The sequence below is a fragment of the Megalops cyprinoides genome, chromosome 3, assembly GCF_013368585.1.
Source record: "Megalops cyprinoides isolate fMegCyp1 chromosome 3, fMegCyp1.pri, whole genome shotgun sequence".
Classification (NCBI taxonomy): Eukaryota; Metazoa; Chordata; class Actinopteri; order Elopiformes; family Megalopidae; genus Megalops; species Megalops cyprinoides.
Window position 1 is genome coordinate 38,637,055 of NC_050585.1, and position 16,955 is coordinate 38,654,009.

Genomic DNA, 16,955 nt, shown 5'->3' on the forward strand with positions numbered 1-16,955 from the left:
TTATTCAGGATATACTGAGGAATGTATCAAACAATGATAATGATGACAACAGTAACTATTTTTATTAACAATAATCAGATGATGAAGATGATGATAATGATGATGATGATGAAGATAATGATTGAATGAAAACATCTTTAAGCATCTTGCAGATGCTTGTGTTTTCCAGCCTTGAAATCACTCAGAAAACCAAGATAGTGGACCTGTAAAAGTACAAAAAGTCATGTAAATGTGTGGGCTAACAAAAAACAAAAACTGAACAACCCATTACATTATGCAAACAACCTATTCCTTCTCTTCTCATTGTTAGTCTAAAATCATTTGCTTTTTTGTTCTTTTTGCCTGCACATATTTAATTTGTTCTGTTATGAAAATAAGAATGAACAAACTGTACCCAGTTATTATTTATGCATGTGTATGTTTTATTCATCATGCGCCCAGGGCCGGTGGGCCGGTTCTTTTAAATTATGTTTCTTGTGGGACTAGTTGCACTACAGTATTTAGAATCCCAATGACTTTCTCTTTTAAAAACAGAAAGCGTGTTTGAGCTGAGACTCAATAACTCAGGAAGACTTTCTAAATGTTACCTGACAATCAATGCCACGCTGCGACTGGAAGCAAGGGATAAAAACAGAATGGAGATGACTTGTTTTGGTGCAGCGAATATTTAGAATGTCAGTGTCGGCCTCATACTTTGAATGCACTAATTACTGGAAACACTGGCTCGGTAGTAATAAGTGGCATCCTGCTGTACTCGTGTCTTTATTTATTCATTTATTTATTTATTTATTTATTTATTTATTTATTTATTTATTTATTTAAGAGACAAAATGAAAACAAGCGAATCGATTTCTTCGGCCGTCCTCCTTATAGAAGCTATGCCACTAATGGTCACACGCGTTAATCATAGGAGTCGTGCATCTATCTGCAAAGAGATTTATTGAGCTCACCTGTTGGCTGGCCTTTAAGAACCCCAATTATTTTTAATTAAAGTACCTGCAACATCTTCCCTGTGGATAAATCTGCCCCTTTCCATTTCCTGGGGCTTTTGGCTTTTAAATGTGCTCGTCTACTTGTCTGCTCCCCCCCCCCTTCTGTGACACGAATGCCAAGTTGGGGGATGTAGATGAAGGACACTGTCAAAAGGATACCCAAATCTGAGTGGGCTAATCGCATACATATAATCATTTCCATATTCATGACTTTGGTGTTGTTTCTGGCAGGAAGTGGCGGGGAGGCAGCAAATCTACCCAGGTAATACAGGCCCACCACACCATCTCTAAACCATAGGTCTCCTGCACAGATCTTTGGTTATCTTGGTTAGGAAAAAGCTGGGGCACTGTGCTTGGCTGCTCACATGGAATAAAGAAATTCCAATACAAGCCCTGAAAGTGGGGAATATAAAGGAACTCACTGGAGAATACTGACATGAGTGGAGATTACTATAAATCACTGACATGATATATAAATATTGTTAAGATGTATTGTTTATGACTCTACCATGTTAGAGTCTTTTTTGATAGCAACCAGGTGGCCATTTCATGTTTCAAAATCTACTAAAGTCTAGGTCTAAAGTAGTCAGTTTGGTTATTTTTGATCAATTCCCCTCAATCAAACTTGGATTGACACATTTACACAAATAATTCTGTAAAACCATTGGCTGATTCATTCCCCCAGTCTCCATTTTGTTCCTAATAGCAGAGTTTTAAGAGGAGAAAAGCAGCTTCTGTACTATTCGGGAAGTCTGAAGACCTGATGCTTGTAAAGTGCCAGCACACCCGCAATCTTGACAAATGGGCAGGCAGGCCTGTTCTAATGTGGTGCCAAGGCATCACCAAAGGTCAGCAAATGCTGTCAGCCAGGAAACCCAAGCCACTACAGACGTGCAGAGCTTAATGCTGCCTGAGAGCCCGGCCTGTTTATTCATAAAGCACCTCGGAAGCGCCATCTGGCCCGGCTTTCGGCACGCTCCTCTCTGAGCCTGACACCTGACTCCCTGGGCTGCTTGGAGATGGAGAGAGCCTGTCTTCTTCCTGATCCTGAGGAGGCAGACATGACATAAGCAAGGGGAGGTGATCCTGCAGCAGAGATGGAGGTTGGACGGACCGTGATGCATGATTTATGGGTAAACAATGATGCGTTCAGAGGTCCATTCGGGAAGTAAAGTGAAAAGTATGGGTTTTAAGATATGGGCCAACAGGAGCAGTTAAACTTACTCGTTTTCTCCCTGAGTGAGCTGCCAAGCTTTCTTCCAAAACCCGTGTGCATCCAAGCGAAAAAGGGACCCAAGCCTCCTTTCAGGTGTTCTGAGCATCATGACTGACCCCTGATGCATCTCGATGAATCCAAATGCAAACTCTTAAAAAACACCCGCTAGGACTTAAATCAAAGTTTGTTTTAGTGTTCGTGGTCAAAACAAGGTGGTTACATTCAGGAAAGTCGGAAAAGTTCACTTTTCTCAGAGTCTAAAGCATGAGTATTTCCAATAAGCATCTGAACAGGAAATAAGCAGACCTCAGATGCTCACTTCATTCCTGCTAATCCGGCCATTAAGGGCTTTGTACACCACCCAAGAGCATCATGCGAGCAATTATTCTGTTACTAGGATTAAGTGATGGAACACCACACATGAGCAATTGAGTGGTGACACTAGAGTCCTTCATGCACCTTGTGTCTCCAGTTGAACCTCAGAGCCTCCAGGTTTTTCAGAACATCTCCTAAAATATAGGGCAGATAGATACTTTAAAGTATTGTCATTGAATGGTCTTTTATTGTGTTCATCTTCCTATCAATTTAAAGAAATGCATCTAGAAGTGTATTTGTATGGCAAATTTACTGTTACAAGCATTCCAACCTGCTAATAGTCATTCTCATGTTCAATAAAATTTGTATGTTATACAACCCCAGTCCATTATGTAAAAAAGGCAGGCACTTCTAGGTAATTACAGTAGCTATCAGTTATAGAAACAAATAGAGTCTAATTAAAAGTAGAGATGACACAGGTAACACACTAACCTGCCTTTTGCTGTCTGGTCACAACATACTGTCAAAAGAGCATTGTATATGTCATTTATCAATATAAAGCTCTGCTGTTTCCAAACAAATATGTTCAGTATTGCTTTGTGGCGGTGATGATATGTGTCACTTGCACGTAATGGCTTGCTCACTTTGAGAGTCCTCCTGGCTTTAACCAGCCTTCCAGTTGTAGCTGTTGATCTATTTCTATGTTCTGACAGGCTAGAGAGGAAATGAGAAGGAAACCTCATGAGCTTCTGAGGGAGATGAAAGGCTACACACGATACTGTTGTGAAGAATCCTGCTGGAAAATTAACCACTTCCTTTCCAGATGCAGTACTAAAATGAAAGTTCTGCTGTATGTGACTTGGGTGTGTGGAGGTCTCTAAATTACACTCTCTATATCCCAGAAAAGACTAACATACTACCATATTAGCACATCAGTGGCGATGACAGACTAACCCTTTAACTGGGACTATTTTATACCTAAATGACATAAGCATCTTTTATGCAAATTTGGTGAAAGACTTGATTTAGGTTCAAAGAAATGCAGATTTTTCTTTTCAGTTGCCTAATCTGTGGTTGTTGTGTGCTTCTATTAATGAAAATACTGTTCAGAAACACATTCTGGCTCTTCCTGTCTAACCCCAATACCCTTTTCTTTACACACTCTTTTGAAATAGCCAAGTCCAAACAAATAGATCATTTATATTTGCTCAACAGAACCCGACTAACATTCAGTTGCTAACATTCTTGCTATATTCATCTACACACTCTGAGACAACTGTGGTGCAGTGCACTCTGTATCTTAAGCATGCAGCAAGAGTTAAATAATGCGACCATGTGGATGGAAATCCAGATCCAGTGCTCTCTACACTACCTCATTATTTAATGATTTGTAGTTTATTTTTTATTTTACTGTCATAATATTTAATGTAAATTAAAATGCAAAATGTGTGTTAAGACATTTAATTGAATTCTACTCCTATATATGCTGCATTTAAATTTTAAATCCTTTTTTTTTACAGAAGATCATCCATTAATTTCACACTATTTAATTAGATAGATATAAATAACCCACTACATTCACACTAATTCTGCTGTTAGCAGTACATACTGACCCAAGAGTCATGTGCAAATGCTTATTTTGCTGATGTAAAACACATTGCTTTTGAATGAGTACAGGTTATCCTGAAGCAGGACACTTTGTCCTCTAAACCAATTTAAATATAGCACAGCAGTGAGGCTTGATGTCATTGCTTCTTTGGTTATGACACGAAATTAATGAAGTGGTATTTTCGTGGAACAACATGATTTAATCCTACTTATGTGTGGCAGGCTGTCCAGGATGATGTAAACTATGGTGTATGGTGTAGGTTGATCCCCCACACAGGGAAATATCTAAAAATATTCCATTTCAGTGGTTGATGCCTCCTCAGCTCAAATTTGGATTTTATAACTGTTCTTACAGTATCTATTCAGTGACAGACCATCACACTGACAACATCTAGATGTGATTATGTAGACCTGACTTCATCCAGATAGTTACATAGCAGAGTATTAAGTTGAGGGAATGTTGTGAGGCCCTCAGTGTTACAGTCACCACCTTACATGTAAAACTGTTGAAGTGTTTCCATTGATTATTTACATGATTCTAATAATATAATATAATAATACAATAATATAATATAATATCCATAATATCTGCACAACTTTGTGTTCTTTCATTCATCTCAGTTTGCCAAAATTTGCTTTTAATTCACACAGAATGGCAAACAACAAGAAGGAAAAGATTATTTGGTCTTTATGTTAAAAGAAATACACAGTCTCAATTTCAACAGACATAAATACATGCATGATTACAAAAATGCATCACAACATTGATGCTTGAGGCCTGTGGATATAACAATTAAAAACATAATTTGTCTTTTAGGTTTATTAAAATTCTCATTAAAAACCACATTCCACATTTTCACTGTTTTATCTGCCACATAAATCAACAAGATAGTAACACAGAACACCCCAAGCCATAATGTCTACTGAGTTCTGAGTTACCAGCAATATCACTCATAAAATACTTTTCCTCAAGATTAGCAGAATAATTATGATGATTTATAGGCATGAATAATATTTGGAATATCAAAGTCACTTGTAAGTCTCCATAAATCTGTGTGCTGGACCATACTACATAGGCTGAGTATTTCCATGGTAATTTTCCACTAGCACTCCGTGGAAATAAATTTTCTAAAGTTATCAATCTTCCACCTTCTGTATTTGTGTAATACACTGAGATATAGTGAGCTTTTTCTTGGGGGTGGTCTTGAATAAGGCTGAATGGCATAAATCTGAACTGCACAGAACTGTAATTTGTTATGTTTGGCATCACTTCCAGAACACTGAAACACAGTATTATGAAAGCAGAGGCCTTTGTATGGCAAAAACATTTGGCTTTCCTTGTATTGAGTTCTTTGTGGTGTGTTTTTTGCTTGATTTTTGCCTTTCTTTCTCTCTCTCTCTCTGTGTGTGTGTGTGTGTGTGTGTGTGTGTGTGTGTGTGTGTGTGTGTGTTCTCCTTTCCATTTCCCCAATTTCACATGGTGAGAAATTCCAGAGTGTCACTTTCCTTCCCCACGTTCTCACTGCCATTGATGTATCTCAGAAGGAAAGCAAATGTCAGATGGAAAAGAATGACATTCTTGTCACAGACCTAAAACACTGGGTAGAGATGGGAGGACTTCAATTTAATGGTGCTGCTCATCTTTGTTGGCAGGTCAGCACACTGGATGGTGTTGCAGGAGTGTGAATAAGTGACACCGGCTGGCTGCCACCTGCCTTTTCTCCTCGTCAGCCAGGATGGATCCCTGCTCTGACTTTCATCTCCAAAACATGTCTCACTTTAGCAACACCTCCATACCACTTCTTTCAGGCTGTAGAGGGAGGGAAAGGCACCTTATTATTTTCACTTCAGTCTCAGTTTTGGAAAACCAAAGGATAAAGGATTTCCCCATCTGCTCCACAGCAGCAGGCTCATTAAGTCACATCACACTGAGAGGAATTTAGCCCCCCCACCGAGCCCTTTACTTTACCCTGCACATCCCACTTCCACCCATGAGGGTCAGATTTAGTTACACTGTACTAGGACACAACAGCTGCATTCTCTGCTTTGAAAAATTTAAGCAATAGAAAACACACATACACAAAGTCCCTCTTTGTTTCACAGCACCCTAGACCTAACATCTGAGCTTTAGTGTCATTCTTGCCCACCTGTTTTTTTTGTTTCAAATATCAACCACAGCGCATAATTCCAAACTAGATAAATCAGTCCTGAAAAGAGTGACCTAAGTGGATTAACAAGTTTCTGGATCTGATTTAAGTTGCTTTAGGTTGATGGTAAACTCGTGTGTCCATTGAAACCAAAGGGGGTCTTCGGAAAGGGGTCTGGAAAGATTATGTTGCGGCCTAGTGTCTCAGAGCGGATGTTTGTGCCTGCAACATCCAGATTGTTAGTGATTTCCAGACTACCCCACCTAAGGACTTGCACCTTAAGAATCCGATCCAGCCAACCCAGTCACCGGCTGAAAGAGGTTCCCCAGTATACAGGTAAGCTTTGTAATAAATGACAGAGACATGTAGCTGTGTTGGATGGGCAATTTTATTGATAAATATTAATGAGACATCTAGAAAGTGGACAATACATTAAAAACATTCTCTTTATTTAAATAAGCCAAGCATAAGTCATTAAAAGCTGAATTAAAAACCGGGCTAAAAATAGAATAGGGTGGGGTACTGACTGTCAACAGGAGAATATAATACAGAGAGGATATGCCAACCATATGGGGTGGTTACCTGGAATGGGGGAGGAAGGGCTGACTCACCAATTCGCACATGTCCATGCTCCAAGTGCACGTTACAGCTAAGACGTGTTAGACACCCCATGCAGTATAAGGAGAAAACCAACCAAACAGCAAAATCAGTTCCACAATAGTACACAAGCTGAACAAAACAAAAAGCCAAACAAACCTACAAAACAAAACAAGCTAAAACAGGTTGTGCAAGGCAAAACAGGTAGGACAAAGCGCAAAGATGAGCTAAGCCAGGCAAAACAACAGCAAAGTATGCGAAGTCAAAGCAGTTAGCACAAGGCAAAATAGCAGCAGCAAACTCCTGCAAATACAAACACAATCATGGTTACAATGAGTTCTTAACACTTCTCTGACCTTGCGGGTTGTAAACTACATGAATTTAACTTAAGAAAAAGGGCATCGTGCTCCCTACCTGTAAGCTACAATAATTTCCTACAAACACCCTGTAGAGCAGTCTCCAGCGAGGGCCAATGAACAAACCGGGAACCAGTGTACTGCCTAGGGGCATTACCTTAGAGATTTTAAATATGCTGCCGTCCAATCAGCCAATTGGGTGCCGGCCAGAAGGTAAGTGGCTGGGAAGGCACAACAGTGGCTGGGAAGGCAAAACCTACTTCTGGCCGGTTACAATTACTGGTTGTTGATGCTTTCATTGCCCTTTTTCATCAAATAAGAACTGTTGAGGAGGACGGGAAGAAGAGAGCTGTCAAATGACAGGTAACCAAAAGGTTGCCAGTTTGATTCTCTGCTAGCACAGCTATAGTACCCTTGGGCAAGGTACTTAATCCAGAATTGCCACAGTAAATATCCATCTGTTTAAATGGGTAACATGCAAAAAGGTGTACCCTATGTAAATCACTCTGGATAAGAGAGTCTGCTAAATGGCAATTATGTAATGTAATGTAAATACTCAAATGGAGGAGGTTTTAATGGGAATTGTGGAAAGTTATTGGGTTATGATGTATCAAGAGTTACAGTCTTTTATCCAGCACCCTCACCTTTATAACTGCATTTATATTATGTAAAAATGCACATATGAAATGCATTCATTTTATGAAATAGAATGTAATTTGCAACATCCAAAGAGCTCATCACAGTTATCGAATGTGTTGTCATTTATTATTGGCCTGGATGTGTTGCCACCACAAAACTGAATTTGGGTGCAGTAGGCCTCCTAATTGCATGATGAATATGGTACTGTAAACTACTGAGGATTATGAAACATAAACATACCTTCTTCCCCACTGCAGAAAAAATGACAGTACTCATCTGATTTTACCAAACTGAGGCTCTTCTGCAGACAATGAGGGACTAAAATATTTAAGTCCAGGTTTAAAATGTAGGTTAAAAATGCATTGATTTGACATGAATTAAATAGTCTCTTCTTCTAAGGATGATTTTTCAAGTTAACCATGTACAAGAAAAGGTGAAATAATCAAGGCAGCAAAAAAGAAACGGAAATGTTGTCAATTGTATGCCATCTTGGTATTTTCTGGTGTTTTCTTTTGATTTTTAACATAAGACAGAGGATGATATTAGAAAATGAATAATTTGGGATCACACTGTTATCAAAACAAGGCAGAAGTACATGAACCATTACGTCAAAGGGATGTTGTCACATTTTCTTGCACATTTGGCCACCTTTCATTTTTTCCCAAGCTGAAGATGATGCATAAAATCAGAAGGAAACATTGGGTGTGCACATATCACCTTACCTTTCCCTATGTTATACCTTTAAAATGCAGAATGGTTCATTCATAACCTTTGGAGTGCTTTGTATATAAACGACAATCTGCTGAAAAGTAAGGCAGGTAGAAGTTTCAGATAAGGCTGTCATCACTTCCAACAGAATGAACAAGGGTAAATGTATTTCTTTTACCACTGGTCAGAATGAGAGCCCTAAATCTACATTGGAGCTTCATAAAATTTTTCTCGCCATAGATTACTCAGATTTACTCAGTTTTACTAAGAGGGTAATATATTCAACTAATATCCTTCATTCACTCATTACATTCAATCATCATTCATCATAGGATACAGATATGAATAGCCAATCTTTGATAATTTAGTAAATTCCTGTTAGTCAACTTGAAAGGGAAGTGAAAATCTGTGGTAGCTGACTCCTGTATGTGTGTGTGTGTGTGTGTGTGTGTGTGTGTGTGTTTTGAAGTACGACAAGGTTGTATATGGCTGCTGCTGTGGTCCTGTCAGGAGACCTTAGGGTACCCTACAGACTGTAGGGACAGGCAGGACACCAATATGCGGTGCCCTTCTATCTCCCTGGACAAGCTATTGGACCGGATCATCCAGCATGCTGAGCTTATCTACCGTGTCTCTGAAGAGTCCTGCACACTCTTTGTGAGTACATTCACAGAAATTATAGACAAAGAGGAGAAAATTAAATTCTTTAAAAATCTGCATGTTTTAATTACATTTTCTTTTTGTGTATCAGTGTCTCTTTCAAGTTTGACTGCAATACATGACTGAGATGGCAATTTACAAATTAATGAGATAATAATTCTGTGATTATTCAGATGAAATTTATAATTTATAAAGCGAAATTTGTAATGCCCAAATAAAATGTTAAATTGAAGCTTTTAGACCTGCCAGAAAAGTGGTCCTTTTCACAAGCAATAAAGTAGAAAAGATTTGTGGTTCTCTGTGATGTAGAGACAAATCCTTCTCCTCTCTAACATTAATGTTTTTTTGGTGTTGATCAGGAAAATTGCCTGCTCTTGCCTTTAAACCAGACCTGTATTTAAGAAAACATACATAGATAGATCATTGGATGAGAGTCAACTAGGTTTGCCATTATCAATCCAAAGAAAGAAAAAACTAGGACAGCTCTTATTTGGGAGTGTATTTCCTTATTCTAGAGAAAGCATGAAGAGTATGGATGAACAGATATTGGGATACAATCTTTTCCTTACAATCTTCAGTTGAGGGTGGCCGTAATCATGGATTAGCTGAGCATGACTCAGTGTTTGTTTCTGGATATTGACAGGAGGATATGTTCATCCCCTATACAATCCGGTCCCAGATGAACCGGGGAGGAAATGTCTGCACCACCAAATCTATCCCTGGATCCAAGAGTGAAATCCAGCAGAACTCGGTAAGATTCACAGAGTGTGTCTCCGTCTTGGTCTTGGCTTCTTGGCATTGATCTTAAAATGCTTTTTCTGTGCTGAAATTAGTCTCCGTGTCTCAAAATGTGTTTTGTCTTCATATTGGCCAATGCTTTGGAATCGCTGTTGTTTGATCATGCATATTGCATTTTAGTTGCATGCTTCAGAGACAATATTTTAGTTGGCATGTGAAAGAATTTTATGTAGCATATTGATGTAAAATGTAAAATTATAATTTCATGCATGGTTGCGAATGTATTATATATATATATGATCAATCCTATGACTTCAGCTGAAGTGATTTCATAATTTCATTGCAGTGTATTGTCCCCTACTATATTTCTGTTTGTGCAACTGTATGCGCTTTGACAATCCAATCAGTACAAACCAAGATACAGTACAATAAAAGGAATTAGACACAACTACTCATTCAATAGAATCATGAGTGGAACATATTGCTCTTTAACTTCAGGGATTATCTCCATCATTATAGTTCATTCCAATCATCACCAAGATTGTATTCTTTCCGTTACAACATGATTACATTTTTTGTAGTCTTTTAAGAAGCTACTACTAGGTTAATAGGCCGAGGAGATTGCTTCAGAATTAATATACTAAACTTGATCTCAGAGGAATTATTGCAGCAGCTGCTTAAGACCAATAAAATGGATATAGCATAGGCTTGACAAAAATGTATTTGTTGACTCATAAAGGACGAGTTGCAGTTGTTAGCATGGGAAAGCATAAGTGCCATTATAAAAACATTTAGTTATAAATTAAAGAGGCTACCCAATAACTTGGTAATCAAGTTTACCTTTGGAGATGACTTTTTCAAATCACTCAGTGAGATTAGCACCATCTTTCCAAACCCCCTGGGAGTTTCTTCCCCTTTTAATCAGAGGTTTCTTGTGCTCCTTGCAGGACAAGTGGCTCCTTCATTCAGCCCTGATCTTGATCCAGTCCTGGATTGAGCCACTGAACAACCTGCAGACCACACTGGATCGCTATGATAATGCTCCCGACACCCTGCTCAACAAGACCAAATGGGTGTCGAACAAGCTGATAAATCTGGAGCAAGGGGTGGTGGTCCTGATCAGGAAGGTATGTCAAGATGTATAACTGTCCCACACAATCATCTTGTCTCCACTGCCCTCTCAACCTGTGGCAACTTTAAAGCAATGAAACCCACAAAATATCACTGGAGCACAACCATTTTTTATGAAAATTAACTCTCAGTTGATTAATCCACATATTTTCACACTGACAGAAAGTTTTTAATTAGAGGGCATTAAAGCAAGCAATCAATGCGTTGTCTATGCAAAGCGAAAGCATGTAAAAAACATCAGAGTCACTTGAAACATGATTGTTCTTTACATGGGCACCTGCCATGACTAATGATGCCTTTGTCATTATCCAACAAATCACTGCATCCATTAGGCTTGTGATTGGCTAGCTGTTCTTTAATACTCAAGTGTGTGCATGATGTGATTCTGTGATCCAACGCTGGTTTTTGCATTTTTCATTGCTTCAAAGAAATATGTCAGCTGTGACTGTTCCCCAGTACTTTATGAAAAGAAGATCGTTTTGCTTTATTGCAAAGGATAACAAGTCACTTTGGTCATAAATTAAAGGCGTTTCGAGGAGGAGTTAACTGTGGTTCATTCCTGCCACATGTAGCTTCCTTCAGTTTCTCTCCAGACACCCTTTCTGAGTGACTGAAAATAGTATTAAAAACCACGTATATGAAAACACTCTTCTTTGGCACACATACTTAAAAACGCATATAGTGGTTGGACTGTCTTGTCCTTGCCCAAGTCATTAAGTAACAGACTAGTGGAAGTTGTGTTCCAGTCAGCCTATGTTAAATGGATGCTAAACAAATTAAAGCATTGTTAATCAATTATGAATACATTCATCTTTCATTGACAGGAAATTCACTGTACATAGTTGATCAGAGGACAATACATAGCTTCAGTGCCAAAACACAACTGTCAAATGCCTTTGCTTAAGGAATTGGGAAAATATTTTGCAAAAGATGTTCTATAGCCTGTGTTGAGCACAAACACAATATACTTGATCAGTTCTGGTTTACAGTGAATTTCAATTGTGAGAGTAGCATACAGGGGGAGAGTCACTAAGTTATGTGTACACCCTGCATATATCTCTCTATGGTCTTTATTTTTATCAGGTTGTGCATGGATTATTTGACCCTGAATTTAGTTTTTTAATCCTTAAATAATCCCCTGTTCTCCCCTCTTCCCCTAACCACCTCCTCTTTCAGATGCTTGATGAAGGTATTCTGATATCTGAGCCCAACCAAAGCCTGGCATACCATGTCGAGCAGCCCGATATGATGGAGTCAGTGCTGACAGACTATGCCCTGCTCACCTGCTTCAAGAAAGATGCTCACAAGGTGGAGACCTTCCTCAAGCTGCTAAAGTGTCGCCAGACGGACAGACTTAGCTGTTTCCTTTTGTAGCTGTACAGCCTTCCTCCCCTTTCCTCTGCCACTTTATTCTTGGAACAGACACCAAAGTAGCGTTTGTCTCATCTCCCACTGCAAAAACTCCTATAGATGCCTTCCCTTTTGCATGCATGGCCACGTCACATTCATGTGATATATAATTGCATTTAGCCTTTACTGATATACAATATGGGTCACATGACTGCTACTGAAAAGGATGCAAAAATTTCAGAAGCAGATATATATTATGAATGCAGCCACAAACTCCTATCATTGCGGTAGACTAAAGATAATAGGAATTGTTTGCACATGAAAACACCCTGTGGTTAAGTTGATAAGACTGACCTTAATCCGTAAAGGGGTTTGTTGTCATCACATGATTAATTTCTGATTTCCAGATTAATTCCAGATTTCCAGAACTGCAAATGTGTTGTATAGATATAAAAGGTAGGTATAGATGTAAGCTATTCTCTACATGTATTGCGATGCCCTGCTGAGCAGTAAGCCGCCCAAGAAGATGACATATTTTTATTCTTTGTGTGCATTCCCTTGTAAAAAAATTGTTTTTTGCCAAAGATTTGCTTAAAAAAATTCTTATTGATTATTCCTGCAATGGTATGGTGTCAAGTAGCATTCAATGATTATTCAGTCTACTTTGATTGGTATTTTTTAGTGTTTGGCCATGTTATTCAAGTTCATTGTAATACTGAGTTTAGATATGTTGAAATGTCCAAGGTCATTTCATAATCTTAAAATATATAAACCAAAGAAGGCATTGTGTAACACACCAAATCATGTAATCTCAGAATCCTGAGATGACTACCTACCTCCAGATGGATTAAGAGCGTTTTTTTACAGTTAATATGTGTTCATCTTAGAACTTCCCTGGCAATCTATACTGTGTTCATATTCTATGTATTAATAAGGCAATCAGTAAAGACACAAATACTTAAAACATGGGAGTTAGCATTCATTGGAATCCATTTTTGAGCCCATGGGCTCAACAATATTCATCAGGCAAATATAAATACAAAGTACAGGTCTGTAATGTATAATATACTGTATGTTTTATGGATCACAACTACATTTGCAGGTTGCTTTTAATTAACTGAGGGAGCAGTGGTCTTTTTTTAATTTATTTCCTCTGTGCTAAATTAGACACTGCATTCCTCTCTGATTTTATTTATGCAGAACATACAATCATATCTACAGAAATTCTGAGAGGTCGTTTTTTAGTATACCAGTCATTGCTAACATTGTCCTTAATCATAACTGTCATTAACTAAAATGGATTTTTTGTAAAAGCATGACTGCATTTTAAGAGGCTACACATTCATTGTCCATCATCTATCAGCATTGAATAACTTCAATAATTTCTTTACCTATGAATTCTGTAGACCTGTGAATTCAGACACAAAAGATGAATCCAACTGTAAAACCATCATTCTTCCTTTTCAAGGATTTCACAGCAGTTTACAACAAAGAGGGCACCACCACCATAACCAATGTGTAGCATCTACCTCAGATGAGTTTGTTCTAGAATCCTAAGAGAGAAAAAAAGCAAGGACACATTTCCTTTTCCTCTTAAGAAGTATGATATCACCAACTGGATCCATATTCAGGGAGCTCATTGGTTACAAGGTACACAAATGGAAGAAATTTCATTTCTTCAAATGGTATATGTAGAATTCGGTTTAATTAGTTATGTTATATTACTTTGAATTTTAACTTTAATTGAATATCTTCAAGATATGTTACTCTTTTTAGTTAATTAAGTATTGTATTTATTGATGTTCTTAGTCAGCCTGTCACCTGATAAATTCAAAGTCAAGCCGGTGTGTGGGTTTCATTACATATTGATATGTATTAGATTTTTTCCATATAATAAACGCTTTTAAATCTTGACCTCTTTCCTCCTTACTTTTTTTTGTTTTCTTTTTTTTTTTCTTTTGAGTGAAGAGGCCTTACTCAAATTGATACAGATTTTCCAATGAGCTGCCAGCATCCTTTGTCTGTGTGCCTTAGATCTGGTGGGTAACATTGCTGGTTTAATTATTGGCTCTCACAAAACCTGCTGCTCCAGAGTGCTTTAGTTTTCCTTTCACTTCTTGTAATAATATTGCCAATAATTCTTTCATGAGGACATCACCGGGCCTTCACTGCTCCTGCGTGCTCTCCAGAGATTTACTGTCAGATTCGGGGGAAGTTACCTTACAGAACCACCTCCACTCTTGGCACAAAAATTGCAAACTAATCTACAGTCCAGCAGGAATCCTATTATGATTTGGGGGGAGGGGGAGGTGGGGAGCTTTTCCATAGGTAATATTATCACCTTAACATAATTTATGGATAATATATCTATCTATAATGGACACAAATTACCATTAAAAGCAGTTGAGGACATGACCGTTTGTCAGCTAGTGAAGGATATTTTTTCAGCCTTACGCTTGAGCTTGTCTGTCAGTATTCTATGTATTTGTGTGTGTGTGTGTGTGTGTGTGTGTGTGCGTGCACGCGTGTGTGTGGGTGGGTGTCCCTGTGTGAAAAGACAATATAAATAAATAAACTTTAAGATATGACATGTTCAAAGTAACCCTCCCAACTCTGGACATGCATTTTAATGAGCAAATGTTAATAATACGAATTTTACCAAATGATTAGCAATTTGCAATTACACTCCAATGCATATGTTGATAAAATTAGACTATTACATAGGTGGCTGCTTTTACTTGAGAGGTGTAGGAGGTCTGGAATGAAGCTACTAAAGGTCATTCTGAGCTGAGAAATTACAACTAAGGCACCTCTGTTGAAAAACACAAAAACACTTCTAACTCAATTGATGTACTAGTTCAGATATTTTTTAAGAGGAGGAACTGGAATCTAAGTGATTATACACTGAAAATCATGAAGTCCAAACCTGCCCAGTACAGTAATCAGTACATGAAATGTTGAAATGCGTGTCATTTTCATGTCATTTTATTTAATTTACATAATACAATATCATAGGTTTAAAGAGGTGGGCTAGTGTAGTTGTGATATTTTCTCCAGTATGAAATGAAGCACAGGTAGTAGTGCGGGTACAGAAGAATGTTTAAATGAGTTGAAGGTGTGAGGGAAGTGTCACAGTGCAGTGACCAATCAGGATGTAGCCACATCGCCTTTCAAAGTATGTTTGCCCCAATGCATGGCATGGCATGGCAGCACTGAGTGTTGTTTCCCAACAGATGAATGTGCTAAGTGCTCACAGAAAGAAGTAGTTCATGTTCAGTATGTCACTCTACAATAAGTAGTTACTGGTTGCTATGGTCAATGTATGTCCTTTCCACATGCTGTATTAAATAGCATCTCTTCTCTTCTCAGTAACTCCTAAAATGGTGACAGTTTTTAAGTCAAAACCACTGATAGCTTGCTTTAAATGTAATAGTGTCATAGACCAATTTTCATATGAGTGCATTAATACTCATTATTATTAATAATAATTAAGAAACTATTCCTGAGTCGAAGCAATGAAATGCATAATTTGACGTATGAGTTCTGCAAATTCTAAGACAGATAGCCATATGCAAATGTCAATTCATGCCATCTGACAGAGACAATTAGCATTGAGACAATGACTTTTTTGTTTTTTACACCTGGGGAATGAATTACGATGTCAGATAAGCAAGTTATGAATATTCTAAAGGTAAGGGGAGGAACACATTTTCTTGCAACTGATTGTCAGCTCCAAACCTGTTTGTTTTATAATAGATATGTTCTCCCAAAGAGATTTATAAACATGCTTGATTGTCCATGAACTTAATTACTTTCTTATTATAGCAAGAAACAAAACATTTCTAAACTAATCTCCATTTAAGCAATTTGAGGGGTTTATTGTTTTCTTTTTTTAGTTAGTAATGTAGGTATTTTTCATTTAGTCATTTGTTTCTCATTCACAAGAATAGGAACAACAATTTAAGCATAGGAGCTATACTTAGAAAAGTTAGACACAGTAACATGTTTTCAGCATTTCTCAATTACCCAAGAACCAATTATTCGGAGATCGCTGTCATGAAGTGACATGGATGAAGGACTCTAGGATTCTTAGCGTATACGTTCGTAATGACACAGATGGCATTGCAAACTAACTGGATGTTGAGTGAATGGACACACTGACAGTTGATACAAATGACACTGTTGACCAATGGTGTGCGCAACAGAATACGGGTACAGTCGATCTGACCTCGAAAAGAGAAGAACTGACAGATATTTTGGAAATAATGTCAACTGACTACACCAAGTGCTTGAAATACCCAGCTGGAAAACTGCAGAAGGGAATGCAGCTGTCACATTTACAGCAACACATAGAGAGCCGGGACAGTGGAAGTGGGTTAGAAACTCCGTTACAAGCATGTGGCAATCCACCTTAACCCGAATTCATTCTGTGCACGGCTGTCAGCTTTTCAGTAGCATTTTAGTTGACCAATGAAGATTTTTATATCTTATATTAATT

At 38.1% G+C, this 16,955-nt stretch overlaps 1 protein-coding gene across 1 annotated transcript; it reads left to right on the forward strand.

The window, feature by feature from the left end:
- Window positions 1-7,404: 7,404 nt before the first annotated feature.
- On the forward strand, window positions 7,405-12,481 carry smtlb (somatolactin beta). Its single transcript, XM_036523863.1, has 6 exons — window positions 7,405-7,444; window positions 8,681-8,737; window positions 9,048-9,235; window positions 9,882-9,989; window positions 10,924-11,103; window positions 12,284-12,481. Exons 1-6 carry the CDS (start codon window positions 7,405-7,407, stop codon window positions 12,479-12,481), a joined length of 771 nt encoding a protein of 256 aa, XP_036379756.1.
- Window positions 12,482-16,955: the final 4,474 nt, after the last annotated feature.

Bases quoted from the DNA above. Each gene is read 5' to 3' on its own strand.
- smtlb (XM_036523863.1), top strand. From the start codon at position 7,405: ATGCTGCCGTCCAATCAGCCAATTGGGTGCCGGCCAGAAG. The intron at 9,236-9,881 runs GTGAGTACATTC...GGATATTGACAG, and splicing joins AAGAGTCCTGCACACTCTTT to GAGGATATGTTCATCCCCTA. The intron at 9,990-10,923 runs GTAAGATTCACA...TGCTCCTTGCAG, and splicing joins GTGAAATCCAGCAGAACTCG to GACAAGTGGCTCCTTCATTC.